Source organism: Perissodus microlepis, chromosome 18 (genome assembly GCF_051167445.1).
Source record: "Perissodus microlepis isolate ML-2025 ecotype Zambia chromosome 18, ASM5116744v1, whole genome shotgun sequence".
Classification (NCBI taxonomy): Eukaryota; Metazoa; Chordata; class Actinopteri; order Cichliformes; family Cichlidae; genus Perissodus; species Perissodus microlepis.
This window is the reverse complement of record NC_140478.1, coordinates 13,096,129-13,112,796: the sequence shown is the minus strand read 5'-3', so window position 1 is coordinate 13,112,796 and position 16,668 is coordinate 13,096,129. Positions and strand designations below refer to the sequence as shown.

At 41.5% G+C, this 16,668-nt stretch overlaps 1 protein-coding gene across 1 annotated transcript in view; it reads right to left on the bottom strand.

The window, feature by feature from the left end:
- Positions 1–405: 405 nt before the first annotated feature.
- Positions 406–16,668, bottom strand: part of LOC146367459 (ephrin type-A receptor 4-A-like) — a 33,430-nt gene continuing 17,167 nt past the window's right edge. Inside the window, exons 8-19 of the mRNA XM_084913480.1 lie at positions 16,321–16,445; positions 16,017–16,176; positions 15,816–15,927; positions 14,958–15,016; positions 14,644–14,757; positions 14,359–14,544; positions 14,225–14,286; positions 13,823–14,032; positions 13,337–13,513; positions 10,849–11,036; positions 10,464–10,649; positions 406–8,098 (exon numbers count right to left, since the gene is read on the bottom strand). Of these exons, the coding sequence (XP_084769606.1) occupies positions 7,981–8,098; positions 10,464–10,649; positions 10,849–11,036; positions 13,337–13,513; positions 13,823–14,032; positions 14,225–14,286; positions 14,359–14,544; positions 14,644–14,757; positions 14,958–15,016; positions 15,816–15,927; positions 16,017–16,176; positions 16,321–16,445 (1,697 nt within the window). The 3' untranslated portion in view covers positions 406–7,980. The remainder of the gene's footprint in view (positions 8,099–10,463; positions 10,650–10,848; positions 11,037–13,336; positions 13,514–13,822; positions 14,033–14,224; positions 14,287–14,358; positions 14,545–14,643; positions 14,758–14,957; positions 15,017–15,815; positions 15,928–16,016; positions 16,177–16,320; positions 16,446–16,668) is intronic.

The window sequence follows — 16,668 nt, the reverse complement described above, 5'->3', positions numbered from 1 at the left end:
AGAATTCAGCGTAAACAACACGAAAGCATGGATCTATCCTGCCTGGTATCAATGGTTCAGGCTGCTGATGGTGCTGTAATGGTTTAGGGAATATTTTCTTGGCATGCTTTGGGCCTCTTAGTGCCAACTGAGCATCATTTAAACAAAAAAATAAAAGATACATGCTGAATCTATCGAAATGCAGGTCAACATGATAGCATCATCGGACTATTGTCTGTTTGTTCTCCCAGTTTTATTTTCACATGTTGAGAACCTCTTCTTTGGGGTTACTTTGGTGAAAGTGACCAACTTTTAACCACCAAACGGAGTTAAGACCAGATGTACAGAGGGGCAGACAACGTTTTTTTAAAAAAAAATATATAAGTGAGAACAAATAACGTAAAAAAAAAATCTGTGTAGCCAAAGTTTGATAGAACAGTGAACAGTACTTTATTCCACTTTGCCATAGAGCACCATAACAGTCAAACATGTACTGGTAAAACATTACTAATCCACACAGTAACACAAGCAGGCATGTTATCCAGTTTTAACGAATATGGCATGGGTACCGTTTACTGTGCACTGATCCAGTACGTACACTGTACCACTGCTGTACATTCACCTGCAATGGAAAAAGAGTCCTCATTAAAATTCACTACATTTATCTTCTCTTCAAGTGATTATTTTACATCACACATCACTCTCACCCCCCACTGGTTGTGGCAGATGGCTGTACCTTCAGGTTTGCTCTTGTTAAAAGGGAGTTTGTCCTTCCCACTGTCACCAAGTGCTTTCTTGATTGGTGGGGTTTTCTTGAATCTTAAACCCCAGGTCTATATTTTTGACCATTTGTAGAAATGTGTCTTCATTAGATAAAAAATGGGCTCGCTTGATGAGCGCTAAAACGAAAAAAAATGATTCTTTAGTGTGAAATAGTTGCATCAGACCTGCATGATGTTTCCTAGATTGGAGTTTGCATGTTCTCCTAATGTCCGCTTGAGGCTGTTTTGTAAGCTCCAAAGCCAATCACATGCATATTAGATGCACTAGAAACTGTATGACTATCTTTCCTTTCCAATCTATTTCTGCTCCTCCCCTTGCTTTCTGCTCACATGCAGGCTGGGATAGACATCAGACACCTGTGACTTTGAAAAGTAATATTATCATGGTGATTATCACAAAAAGAAGAAACAAAGAGGTTGGGGAATGAAACATAGACCATAGACGAGGAGTAATAAACTAAAAATATTTCGAAATAATTCATGGATTTAAAGAAACACGGTGGAGCGGCAGCATCTGTACCTGGGGTGAATGGGCCATCACAAAGCTGAGCTTTCATCTGCAGGAAACATAAACAAATGGCTTTGTTCTTTCAAAGCAGAGAGGGGCGAAAGCCAGAACAAACAGGGTGAGTGTGCAGTGTGTGTGTGCGTCTGCACACGCACGTGAAAAGAAGAGAGAAGAAGAGGAGCAGAGAGAGAAAGCAGAGAAAGAGAGATCAAAGCAGGGGGTATGTTTTTGAATCTCTGTGTGGGAGGTGGAGCCTCACCTACCCAGAATGCCTTGCCTCACTCCTTGCAGCCCACACAGGTTTTTAGGAGCATCACTTTTCTTTGTAGCCAGCAAATTATGATACTACCTCTTCATCAGTCATCTCCAGCTATTCTGAGAGAGTCTTAAAATGGTGACTTGATGTGAAGTCAGTCTCTGATCTGTGATGCATAACCTGTATCTCCCACTCACAGTTCAACACTGCTGACAATGGAGTGATGAAGTGCGCTGGATGAAAAGTCTACTAAAATCCCAGCTAGAGCCTTGGTTGAATCTTACCGTAGAAGATTCCCGCTAAGTTGGAGCCCATCTCCCCCTTTTCCCAGTCTCATGGCAGGGATCGAAACATCTCTTTTTAACTTGGCGTGAGAAGCTGCTAACAGATGTCTGCGCGTCCACGCGGAGGGAATGCTGTGCCCTCTCACACACACATGAAAAGCCTTGAAAGAGTCTCCACTGCGTTGACAGTGTCTTAAGGCAGTGTTTATCTTTGGCAGGCTGAAGAAAACAAAGCCATCGATTTCTAATCCTAATCCCCTTCTACTGCTTCTCTCCTATTGATCATCTAGCCATCCTTAATGAGATGGATGAATAAAGGGATGGAGGGCTGATGAAGGACAAAACTTTCCCTGACAGCGTGCTGCCGTGCTTCGCCTCTGCCCGTGTCTTCTTAATCTGTCTCTTTTGCTCGTGGGGTTCTCGTCAATTTAACGTGGTTTGCGGTGGAACATAAAACAAATCCAGCTTGGTACCTTTGTGGAGCTTTATCAGAACTAGAAGCCTGCAGAGCTGTCAAGGTTTTGCCTGTATATTAAAATGGACTAATGTGGACGAATGCACTGCACACATAGAGGCACAAAGATGCATGCAGAGCGAGACTGGATTGACCACTTATCACTTATTACATTTCTCCTCTGCCCTGCTTAAACAGAGTCAGACAAGCATTCCCCCATCCACCTGATCTTAAATCAGATATTGCTGAAGCTCTGGACTGGATGATTGACTAGTCCTGTATGTTTCTGTGTGCCAGCTCTCATTGGTTATTTCTCTCTAGAGGTGCATGGGTAGCAGATAAAGGAGAGTGACGTGGATTTGTTCCATACTTATTCCAAATAAGACAAATGTTATATGTTATGGTTATGTTATGTTAGGTTTCAGATTTATTCAAATTATTCAAACAATTTCCTCCTTCAATTCAATTCAATTCAATTCAATTCAATTCAATTCAATTCAATTCAATTCAATTGGCACCAAATCACAACAACAGTAATCGCAGGGTGTTTTATATTGACAGGTAAAGATCCTACAATAATACAGAGAAGACTTCAGGAATTAGATGAGTCTCTATGAGCAAGCAGTTAGGGACAGCGGGAGGGGAAAACTTCCTTTTAACAGGAAGATACCTCAGCCAGAAAAAAGCTCAGTGAGACACTGTGGAAGTAATGTGAGGAAACAATGATTTGGTCTCCAGCTGAATTTCTAAGTTTGTTGAGTCGAGTCGAGCACAGAGGAGGGAACATTATGCTTTGGGCTGTTTTTCTGCTAAGGGTACAGGATGATTTCAACATGTTGAGGAGACAATGAATCTGTCCGTGTGCCGCACTGTCAAACCTGGACTAGAACCTCCTTCCCTTAAGCACACTGTAGATCATTTGTGACTGAGACTTCCAGCATTGCTATAGTCCAAAACATCCTGCCAAGGAAACAAAGGAGCAGATAAGGAAGAAGCACACTAAGGTCATGGAGTGGCCTAGCCAGTCCCCAGAACTTAGTCCTATAGAAAATCTGCAGAGGGAGCTGAAACTTCAAGTTGCCAAGCAGCAGCCAAGAAATCTTAAGGATTTAGAGAATTTATGAGGAACTCCTGAGATTTATGCAAACCCAGTGATCATCTACAAGAAACACCTCTCTGCTATGGGTAAGAACAAGGATTTCTCCAGAAAGTCATGTTTTGCTTGTTGATGAAATACTTATTTCACTCAGTAACATGCAAACTTTTATGTAATATATTTTTTATTGACTTTAGCATAGTTACTAGTCTCTGAGGGGCTATTTTGAAGATATTAAAGGCTTTTTGAAAAACTATAATAAACAGAATTTTGCTCCTGTGATCATAGGTTCGGTCCCCAATAAAGTAAGTTACTACCAAAAGCAACAACGGTATTACAGTCAAATCCATCTAAGACCCCAATTCACTGTATATGTTTCTATACACTCACAAAGGTTTATTGCACCAAGGGTTGAATCCTTGACCTCCTGCCAATCCTGGAGGCATCATTTATAAGAAGGGTAAACATATAGGCTAACCTAACACACCATGATCCTTGTAAGAAATATTGTTCCATGACCCAATAACACCTTTATTTGAACAGACACAATGTCAACACTGAATCAGGTTGTAAAGAACCCAAGAAAGAGCACCACAGGATATTGATGGTGGAGATCCTGTGATGGTATTTGTGTTGATTGTCCGAACCTGTAGGATTAATCTTAATCACTGTGGTATTCCCTTTCTATTGGGTGAGGTCCATGGACGACACCCACACACATTCCTTAGGATTTACTTCTGAGCTCACAGACATCCTGGATTAATCCTAAAGTGTCTACTATCTTCATTAAAAAGGCATAAAATCTCATTTTAAAAAAGACACAAAGGGGTAATCGAATCATTGCACTGCAACTGACAAGAGTTTCCATCTAAGCAAAACTGAATCTTGTCTTACAAAAAGGTTGCTTTGCTTGCAGAACTTCAGAGAAAATCGGGTGGTTTTGGATATTTAATGCATGTCTCTGCAAAAATGGCACCCTGGGGATCGTTTTCCCTAAGTGTGTGATAATGGCTGCAACAGAAGTTATTAATAGCAGGCTAATGTGTGTCAGATGCTACCTGTCCAGCAGCAGCAGCAGGGGAGAGAGAGAGCCAGGACACGAGTGACTGGCCAGCATAATGAGAGGGACATGGGCTGCCAACTTAGGCAGCTGCTTCTCCAGTGGTACTGAATGCTGCGAGTTTGTGTGTCTGGATGTGAGTGTGTACATAAATTTGTCTCCGCTCATTTCTTTTTTTTCTCTGATTTTTATATATATATAACGCTCAACAGCAGCCGGCAGAAATACAGACGCATTCACGCATACGCTTGGCACGCTCACGGCCTCACATGCACACAGAGGCAACCTCATCGGGCTTACCGTGGGAATGCTTGTGGCACTATGTCAGTTACTGAGGTGATGCTTTTAATCCTGAAACAAATCTAGACTTTGTGTTGTGCGTCTCCAGCTGTGTGTGAGCGAGCGTGCCCGTGTACAAAGCACGATCTCGCTCCCATTAGATTACGGCTGGCTGCACAGCAAAGATACCCCACTGCCACTCCCACATGGAAGAGCGGGTAGGATTAGCCGGCTCTGTACCCACCCTAATCTAGGGACAAAAACCCACAATCGCCTCCCACTGAGACACGTAGACAGAAAGATTCAATTTGATCTGCCCTTCTCAATATAACAAGAGTGTCTTTTAGGGTTAAAATATCTACTGCTCACTCTACCATCAGTCAATGTGGATTCAGCACTAAACTGTCCTTTTTATCCCCGTGATTGATCAATTTGACGACAACTCGGAACGCCTACAGGCAGAGCTTTATAGTAATAAATGCAATGAAAATGTAACCTTAAAAGTGGTGCATGTAATATCTTTGCTAAAAAAACTTTGTCATAGACTTCTGGATATGCAAAGGGGAATCTTTTCAAGGGTTTACAGCGATTAGAGCTAAATAAGCTAATGCTAACGTATTGATGGTTCACATCTTAGTGTTTTGACATGCTAACAGTTTGTGCTTGACACTGAACACAACACAAGAAAAGTTAATTGGTCAAAGCCAGAGAGGGAAAGGATCAACATGCTGACACTGGAGCAAAAACCAAAAGATAACATCGTCTTTGAATTACAAATGTTTGCATCAAATTTCATTACTGTCCATTCAACAGCTGCTGACATTTCACAAACCAAGAAGACTCAAACTCCTGAACCTATGACTAATAAACACCTGCCCTACTGGCGGTAAAGTTTGGACTTTACTGATGCTACTTTAACATGACCTTTCCACAGTGGCGATGAAACTGTCTGAAAAGATGCGCTAAAGGTTAAAATGTGTTGATGTGCCATGTGAAAGCCCCCTAAAAGTAGGGTGCTACGCTTTAAAAGTAGCGTTTGACACAGAAAAACGACGTCTGGCTAATAACGCGACGATTTCAAATTAAAAGCAACACAGTGAAGCGAGGAACAAGTCGGACTGTGTCGTTTTAGCAATGATGTCGTAAGAGTGGACTGGAATGACTGAAGCTGAGATACAGTGTTTTCATTACTTAAAAAAAAGTGAGATAAGGGAGAGAAACGGGACTGATGAGAGAGGCTCTTTCCCGTGCCTTTGCCTGATGGCGCCACTATAGGAAATATCAGGTAATCACCAAAATCAGCAGGATTCAAATTTGCACACTAAGTGACGACAAAACCAACAGAGTCACCTGCAGAGCACATCTACCAGCTTAGTCACACATGTTACATCCATACAGCCAAGTTTGAAACAGTGGATAGTGAGTTTATTCATCCTTTGAAGAGTTTTTCTTAATAAGACAGCTGCTACTCTGTTTCTTTTTTTTCCAGGTAGAGTTCAGTGCATTGATGCATCATTCCAAAAGCCTACCTGCTAAATGTGGTGTCAGTGTCTCATTATTTGACGAAAGCTGCCTGTTTCATTGCTCCGAGCCAACACAACTCATTCCCTCTGTCTCTCTCTTCCTCTTTCTGTCTCTTACTCAGAGGCTTCCGCCTCATTAACCACCATCAGCATTTTGCTTGCTGTGTGTGATTTGGACGTACTGAGAGGGAGGCAGGGGGTCGTGTGTGTGTATTCGCTTCCTGGTGCGCAGGCAACTCTCATTAGGACGGAAAAACATTGACATTTTTTGCCAGAATGAAACCCAATCATATCTTCGCCTTTTTTATATATATATCAAAGGGTTCCTCCAATCAACTCGCTGGTGTGTGTTTGTGTGTGTCGCAGTATACACATATATATGCAGTGTATGTTTGTGTGGCGGTGTAGCGGGAGACAGATGTTTGCTGATTTGACATGTTTGCACTGCAGGCTCAGCCCAATTTAGTGAGAAAAAAAACTGAAGAAGAAACAAAGAAACCAAAAATTTTTTAAAAAAGCACGAGGCCACACAGATGCTCTTGGTGACAGCCCACTCTTAATTTTGTCTTCTTTTAATTTAAGTTTGTTTTCTCCTCACAGCTTTTCCTTTCTCCCACTCTGTCTCCCTTCTTTTCTCTTCTTCTGTGTCTCTTTTCTCTTTCGTACCCACTCAAACGCAACACTGTGTGCGATAACACCAGCAGACTTTCAGCTGGGTGTTCTTCTGGAGTTGTTTTCCTTGTTACAGGCACCTCTGACTAAGTCTCGACTTTCACAGAGGACACTTTCTTCTGCCAAAACGGAGAAATTATAAACATAAAGAGCCCGGAGAGTGCATTACAGTGAACTTTAAATATATTACAGTTCCAAACTTCTGTTCAAACACAATTAAAAGCCTACATACACTGATGGTTTGGCATTTATTGCAATGCAATATGGCACTCATTACAACATTTCTCAGTGTTTCTATTTTACTATGCACAAACTAGATTTTTTTTTTTTAAAAAAAGCTCATAAATAAACAAACTGCTTCATGTATCTATTTCTTAGCATCAAACAAGTGACAAGTACACGGACACCGATGGACAACATCCTAATCTAAATATTCTACTTCAACAGAATCAAAAGTTCATACAGTTTAAAATAAAAACATGAATATAAAAAAAAGAAAAACACAAGCGAAATCATACAATTGGTTAGCATCCTCCTCCTGTATGAAACTAGTAAGAGCTCGTAATGATACATTCTTTCCGGCTTCTCCTGCTCCCTCTTTAACGTTGCATATTAAGGTTATTCAATGATAGCTGACATCTTGACGAGGGAGAATTCATGTAGGATGCACTCACGCTACGCACGCCGCACAAACACAGACACACGAGCAAACAAAATACATTTTGTTCAAGTCGAGCACAAAAGCAGCCAAAGGGACAAACTAGGTTGGAAGCCATTCTGCTTATGCACATGTCAGCCTTCAGAAAACAGATGAGAAAAGAGGAGAAGAAGTGAAACTGGATAAGAGGATGAGGCTTCAGTCTAAGCTGCCGGTAGCTCAACGCTATCGGCGACCACGTCCAGATCACGGTTTATAGAAAACTCCACAGGATGGAAGTTCACAAAAAGTGCTGCTTTTCTCTCTTCCTTTCTTCCGTCTCGCTTTGCGTTTCTACTTTACGCCGCTCCTTTATATTTCCACTGGTGAAAAGTCCCTCTAAAGTGCACAGATGAGGTAAATGAAACAGGTTTGTATCCGTTCGCCAGCTCAGACTGGAACCATAGTGTGCTGCATGTGTTGCATTTGAGAGAATATTTCTTGCTGCACACTAGCAATTAGTATGTCCTGATGTGACGGTGTGATTATTCCAAGTCTGTCCATCTCCCTGTGGGTGCACAGACAGAGATAAATGTTCAGACACACAAAGGCACAATATGCAGTATTTAAGGGATAAGGCTGGCTGTTATTTTCTTTTGATCATGAGCCTACTTATTCTAAATTGACCGACACTTTGACTTTCACCACACACAAACATTTGGAGATATTTAGGGTTTCGCATCTGCTCAACTATGCGTTTAAATCACTGGGTAATAACAGGCCAGCGGTCTATCAGTTAAACTACAGCCGTAATGTGAAGAGTTTAATATACTTCATGCCTTTGCACCGCAAACACCATTGTCTCCCAGCACTAAAAGAGTAAAGCAACAAAACGAAGCAACGTAATCAAGAAACCACATGCTATTAAAACAAAGACTGTATATAAAAAATGGCCACTGCAGCTAATGTGATGTCTAACGTGAATTGGTCTGTGGGTTCCCATCTTCAGGGCTTGATACATTAAAATGATCGCCAACTTGCTTTAAAAAAAAAAAGAAAAAAAAAGCGTGCATGATGAGTGAGGAGTGGGTGTGGCTTAGAAGTCGAGGACACTGCATGCTTACATGTCAATGCAACACGTTCTCACTCCCAAAGCGTAACATTTTACGCTAGGTGACAAATCGTCAGTTTAATACGCTTCCTGCCACCCAACACGTCCTTATATTACGAGGTCAGAAAAATGAGGAAACATGAGAACCTTTTGGAATGAATCTACACATATATGTTCGTTTAACTTAAATCGCTTTGGAAAATACTAGCTAACGTCATTAAAGTGCTGGTTAAAGTTAGGGATGAGGTTAGAGTTAGGGCTCGAATACATGGCTGGAACGTGTATTACCGCAGGACCATCATTCTACTGGATTTCATCCATAACCCGGCGCGTAGCATAAGAACGCAGTAGGTCACCTTTCGCGTTACTCAGGAACGCCTCGGGACTTGCTATATTATGCCTCGGGAGTGAGAACTGGCTGGTCAATGATTTCTCAGTTGGAGTGTAGCCACGTACAAAACATTTCTGCCTTTTACATTTAAATGGGACTAAAATTTACAAAATAAACATTACTCTTTGTTAAAAAAAAAAGTCTTCGTACTAGTGGTTCAGTTTACAGGTTTGTAAATCTAGAAAAAAGACTTGGACCTTTGCTTTTTTGCAACTGGAGTGATTGAACCCTGCTGACTATTAGAAAGAATCCAGCATTTCAGAGCTAAACCTGAAGTGAGGAAGCAGAGGACGATGGATGGATGTGTCACAGTCCTATGTTTTTGAGAAGTTTGTGACATTTTTAGTTTTTAACTTCCTTTGGTTTTGGGTTGTTTTGATTTTGTGTTCTAGTTCTTGAGTTTATTTATTACCTTTATAATCCCCACAGCGTTTCCCTCTTCCTTCTCTCTTCCTAGTAACTCGTGCCTTACATGAGTTGTGTATCGTCGTCTTTCTACTTTTATCAGTATTATTTGTCATTTGGTTAATCCCTAGTTAACATTGAAGGTTAGTTTTTATTTCTTTTGTTTCCATCTTTGTGATTCTCTATTTATTCCTGCTTTGTTTCACCTGGGACTCATTATTTCCACCTCTATCCTGCTCCCTCCTGTGTCTTGCTGTGTAATTAGCTCACAGCGTATTTATTTATAGTCATTGTTTTCTTCTCCGTTACAACGCATTTTTATAATCTCAGCTGTTTCTGCCCGGTTCTAGTTTTACGCTTAATTTTTACCTTTTAGACTCTCTGCCAACAAAGGCTCTTTTGCTTTTTACCTCCCCTGCCTCTGTGTCTCACGCTGGGTTTGTCTCATCACCATTCATCACAGAAGGTTGCATCCTTCTTTTATATACAGTCTACAAATGCAAAACAGGTCTGTTTTAATGCCATTAAGAGTGAGTGTGAGCTAAACTCGCTGCTAATGAGAACACCCAATTAACACAAAAAGAAGCATTTGTAAGATTATGAGGTGACACTAGCTTTTTAAATGATGTAATGTTATAGTCGTGAGTAGCTTTTATCACTCACTTTCCCCCCTAATTATCTTTCTGGTTAAACTGAACAAGGCTTACAAACAGAAGGTACTTTAAAAAGACTGTAATATGGATCATCACTGATGTTTTTCAGTTAATAAGCATTGAAATCATTAAAGTGTTAAATATTACAGGACAGAATGAAAGCTGCGATTATACAGAATAAATAAATTTCTTACACCCTGTTTCAGCTTTTCATGACACTGAATTTTGATTCAGAAATACGAGTGGGTTTCTGTTGCTAGTTTTAACTCGATTATGCCCAATGCTTAAAAAAATCACAGATTCCATTTTTAAGACATTTTTAATGCCAGAGTGGCTCCTATTTCAATCCATTTTCACATGAAGGTACACTTACTGGTGTGTGAGAGCCAGAAGACTGTCAAGGCTGGTGTAACCCGCTGCTGCAAGGGTGTCTCTGTACCTCTCCAACCCAATGGACTGCAGCCACTCACACAGCGACCACTCGGGCACACACATCTCCGGTATGACCGACACACACACCTCTGAACCCACCCCTGACTCCAGTATTGTGCCTGTGGGTCTATATGTGCAGAAAAAAACAGCAGGTTGGTGGTGGACAGGAACTAAAATAGGAGTGTGAAATCATAACTGAAGAAAAAAATTCATAAAGATGTGGGAGTGGGTGTGAGTACAATATGAATTTGGATATGTGTGGATGTGCATGTAATCGCTACTTTCCTGTGGAAATTTCTGTCTTTGCTTTCGTGCACTGTAAGTACCTTTCCCCTCCTGTCCGGCGCAAAGTCCCAGGGTTGCGTATGAGTTTATCCAACATGCTGAGGATCTGGCTGAACGTGGGTCTCTCTGCTCGATCCCTCTCCCAACAGTCCAACATGAGCTGGTGCAGCACCACAGGGCAGTCCATGGGCGCAGGCAGTCGGTAGCCCTCTTCTATTGCTTTGATCACCTAAAAAAGGTTTCACATTGTTATCAGAAAACCCAAGATGTTCCAAAAATTTGGTCACATGTGAAAATTGTTAAACGCAGACCAAACACAAGAAAATGTGAAACTGCACCTGTTTATGTTTAAATGGCCATTTGAAGCTATAAGGTGAGCTTTCCTGATTACTTAGCAGCTGACTTGGTTAGCATTGGTAATTATCCTCATGCAGAGCACAGTTCATGTGTTGCTTTTTAAGAAGCATAAAACGTCCATTTACTAATTGTCCTTCTTTTCAAAGCAGTAGCATCAGCTGCTTATCTGTTAGCTTTTATGGTAACAGCCTGTCATGTAAATTCTAGCCAAATAACTCGGTTTACACTCTCACTGAATGGGCGCTACACTAATCTACCTAATGACAATGTGTAATGTTCACCATGTTCATCATCTTAAATTTGGATGATAGCTTTCAAACATTTAATGACCAACTTTGACCCGCTCTTGCTTTTCTGCAGCTCCAGAAAAAATAAGGATGACAAATATTATTATGATTCATTCTCTGTGAACCACAAATATCTGGGTAAAATATTATGGCAACCCATCTAAAACTTGTACAGTCACTTAGCTAAAAAAATGCTGTGGTGTATACTTACTGTCAGAAAACACTTTTTTTTAGACTTTTAAATAAATCTGTGGTTTTTGTAAGGAAATGATGAAAATTGTGCGACTACCGTTTAAACTTCACGAATAGCAAAGCAAATTCTTCTCCCTGAAGATTTATTACTCGCTTGTTGTTTTCCAAACGGTTCCCAAAGTCGTCTCACCACTAACTGCGATTGATTTTAATTTCCTGCAGATGTGTGCAGCTCTGCATTTTCCTGTGTGCAGTGCAGATATCAAGCAGCACATGTCTGCAACACACTCTGTAAACCTTTGCGATACTAAAATGCTACTCAGTCAAAACCCGTCTCGGTATGAAAAGTATAGCCGGGATATTCATAAAGAAAGAAAACAAAGTTCACTTGTTTCTGTTAGTGAAGTAAGTTTATAATATAAATCTATGCACTACAAAAAATAAGCTAATAAAGTGCATAGTGCACCTCTGCTTGTGCAAATTTCCCCCTTTTAATACTTGGACAAAATAAAAATCAACTAAATGTCCAAACAGTGCTGCAGATGAAATCCATCACATTGCAGACATGTCCACACGTCATCTTAGTTATTTCAACTACTCCAAATGAACTCTGTAACACCATTTTTCTTCATATGTCGATAAAAGTTTACAAAGTACAGCCGACTCGGTCGGTCCTTGAACAAATCAAGTAATATTTTACATCCATTTCCCCTTCTATTACTGGCTTACAACACCGAAAGCACATTTGCAGCACACGATGATATATAATTTAATCACTTCATCTCTTTACCCTCTCCAGTGTAATTAGCGTATGAATTCTTGAGCTATGTCCAAAAAGCTTGTTCTATGAGGTCACAGTGACGTTTATCCAGAAAATCAGTCTAATCTAATCAGCCCACCCTTAAATCCAAGTAAACATATGTAATGAAATCCTTTCCCGCCATAGTGACCTTCACCTTTGAACGTTTGTGCCAGACTTGAAAAAAATTCCCCTGAAGGCATTCCTGAGATATCATGTTAACAAGTAAGAGAGAGACTAATGATGGATGGAAAAGCAGAAAACATAGTGCCTCCAGCTGCATTTGTCGCTGGTGCAGAGTCCTAAAAACACAATTACTGCCTGGCTTGGCTGAGGAATGACTCTAAGCAGCCAATTCATATAAGTCTCAATATTTATCTTCAATAAAACGTCCTCTGATTGCTTTCAACTTACCCAAGGATCTCAAACCCAAATTTTGCACTTTTTTTGCATTTTACAAACAGCACAGAGGTCAAAGACACTGCTCAGAGAGAAGTACACAGAGGACAGTTTATTTTTGTCTGAAATATGCAAAAGAAGTGGGGTGTGTTGTGTAGACGGGGTTAATTTAAGTCCCATTTCCTGTGTGAACATTAGCAAAAGTTTAATTTGACTTCTAGAGAAAGTCACAGCTCACAACTTGTTTGTGAAAATTCTAATTAATGTTAATGCTTGTGGCTCAGAAGCTGTAGTATATGTGTATATGTCATTTTAGCTTCAGAGCTGATCACATGTCCAAAAACACAGCTTTGTGTTACATCACATAAGCCATTGTTTTTACTTTCACTCTTTCTTCGAGGATAAAGATCATTCACACACATCAAGAATTCCAGCATTCTTTTTCTTTTTTTCTACAAGGCATCGCATGGATTCAATAATATTAAAATTACTCACATCTTGGTTGTTCATGTCCCAGTAGGGTCTCTCTCCATATGAAACCACCTCCCACATAACGATACCATAACTCCACACATCGCTGGCTGTGGTGAACTTCCTGTAGGCTATAGCTTCTGGAGCAGTCCATCTGATGGGGATTTTCCCCCCAGGAGAAAGATAAGTCCCAGTGGCCTCCTAAAACAGCAGTAAAAGTCACACTGGTTAATTGAATAATTTATGTTTTTTATGATTTCATTTAATCAGTCGGGGGCGAAAAAACCTCCTCACTACTAATGTTTATTGCTCTAAGCTTCGCTCTTTCAGCGGCGTCTATTCATTTGACGAATTCTACAGCTTTTTGGCCGCCTTTAACAACAAATGTGTGAACTGAAGATGTGATAGCACATATATATATGAAATATGTAAGTGAGAAAGAATAATGAATTTGCAATCATTAAAAGCAAAGCATTGTTTTAACATGAGGAAAATAACAGTGTGTCTTACCCTTGTAGTGTAGGCGGCCTCTGGGTCGTCCTCCAGAACTCGGCTCAGGCCAAAGTCGGACACCTTACACACCAGGTTGCTGTTCACCAGGATGTTTCGTGCTGCCAGGTCTCTGTGCACGTAGTTCATGTCTGACAGGTACTTCATACCTGAGGCGATGCCGCGCAGCATGCCGACCAGCTGGATCACTGTAAACTGGCCGTCATGTTTCTGAAATGGTACAATTGCAGAGACAGGAAGGCAAGTTAACACAGACACCCACAGCTAGCAGTACAGTCATGACTGACTGCATTTCATCTGTGATTTAAATCCTTTTCACCACATTTTTTTAAATACCACTCAGAACCAAAATTTATATTAGTTTCATAACAGGAGATGACAGCATAATAAAAGGGCCCATACCCGAAGAAATGCATCCAGAGATCCATTTTCCATATATTCTGTGATGATCATCAATGGTTTACCTGAAGAGATAAAGAGTTTTATAAATATCAGGCAAAATCTCCACACTGAGTTCTAACCTGAGCACTACTCACATCTTGTGACGACGCCCTCCAGCCTGATGATGTTCGGGTGGTCAAACTGTCCCATGATGGATGCCTCAGACAGGAAGTCCCGCCTCTGTTTGTCAGAGTATCCTGCCTTCAGACTCTTTATGGCCACGTAGATCTCCCTCTTCCCCTGCACACGCAGCCGACCGCTGCACACCTCCCCAAACTCTCCTACACACACACAGAGATAGCAAAAACAGCAGCGTCAGCGCCAAGTAAGCATGTGTGTGTGGGTTTGTGAGTGTGCGCGAGCACTGATGCCAGGCTTACCCATGCCAATAACCTTCTCAATGTGAATACTGCTGACATCAATCTCTTTGGCAAACTCGTGGATGGCCTGATCGGGGTCTTCATAGGTGAACGGGTCCACATAGATTTTCACTCCTGCAAAGGTAGGAGAGGTGGGAGAGGAGACGAGATGAAGGAGGAGAAGGAGGGATGCAGAGGAGGGTGAGAAATTGTTGTATAACTGCATATGTTATGTAAATATCTTTTGGCAGTATGCGTATAAGATGTGCAGGTGGATCTGAAGGAATAGTTGGAGAAACAGCATCCACGAGACCTTACGTGCACATATGCAGTACCTGGGTTAAGATGTTTCTCTTCCTCCGAGTCCTGCTTTGTTTTACTGTACTTGCTCCTCCTGATGAGACATAAATGAGGGACAGACAATGAAGATAAGTGAGCCCGTAGCCATCTTTTTCATTTATTGGGTCTTTTGTGCTGTGATTTTTAGTCATTTGACCTGACAAAAGGCCATGTGTGTCACACTGCTTTTAACTTTGTGTGCTTTCTCTTCTAGCAGGGCTGTTTCGCTGCCTTTCGCTGGATTTTCAAGGATTTGCCGCAACAGAAAGCAGTGACAATGAGGAAGGCAGAGCAACGGGCTGCAGGAAAGCATAGAACGACCAGATCAAAGCATTTAAGCGAGAGAGGGAGGAGGCACAACGCCTCAGGTAGCGCAAGATAAAAGGTGTTTTCCATTAAACAAAGAGACTGTCAAAAACACCTTTGTGTCTGAGCAGGTGTGTGCGTGAGTGTGTGTGTGGGCATCTGCGCATGCTGGTGAGGGTGCACGCCAGCGGAAGCTGACACACATGCTATGTTGCTGAAGAGACTGTAATGACAAGTCAGGGACAAAGGGATTATCACTGTCTCCACTTTAATCCCTTTTAAAAGCTTCAGGTAACACACACACATTATTTAGGCCCACAATAGCAGGGGAACTGTGGCTGTTGTTTGTGTGCGCTGAAGCAGTTTGGTCAGAAGCAGTAGTTAACAGAAAGGCTGCACTCGTGTTGACGTCAGCTTTGCACTGATGAGAACTTTCTAGCCGGCCTAACAAGTCTATAGGTGTGTATGGCTACTGGATGGGTTCTTTTGTGTTTGTATGTCTGTGTTGCTGTGTGTGTGTCTGTGTGTGTGTGTGTGTGTATATATACCTGCGACTAATGATGAAGACAGCTGCAGATATCAGCAGTAAAATTCCAACCCCGCTGACAGACAACAGCAGGAAGGCAGAGTTGACTCCTTCTCCAATCAGAGGGAAGGGATCTAAGGAGGAAGGACACAGAAGTCACCAACCAAAAAGTGATAGCTGCTTCTTTTAAAACTCCCACTACTGAACTTCGCTGTTTGAATACCTGAATTTGTGGAGAATTCGAAGGGAGTGCTGAACTCTCCATATCCAGCAGCTGTGCGAGCACGCACATGAAACACGTAAACAGTGAGGGGGTTGAGACCCGTGACATCGACACTCCGAGAGAAGGTCCTCATTATGCGGTACGACCTCTCTCTCTGATCCTGATTAGCCGGGACAAAAAGAAGGGTATCTATTCAGTGTCTGAATGCAAATCCATCCTCACCATCAGTGCAATGTGAACAGCGAGCCGGCATATTGACATTCCAAACAGCTGCCTGAGCTGAATTAACCTGCGGGCAGCTCACCTTTTCATAGAACTTGACCTCGTACTCCAGGATGACCCCGTTGGGTCGATCCGGCTGTTGCCACGACAACGACAAACTGTGCCTGGTGACATCAGTGGCTTGGATAGACGACACTGGAGAGGGTGCTGAGAGGAGAGAAACATGATGAGAACTAATACAAAGACAATAGTCTAACCCAGTGTTTCTCAAATGGTACTCATACCCCTAGGGGCACTTCAGAGTACTGCAGGAGGTACTTTTTTTTTTCTAAATGGTAATTTAATGATATATGAGCCAAACATATTTTAGCAACAATTATTTCAATAACAAAAGCTCGCTGAACTACATTTCATTTTCCATATTCCTATT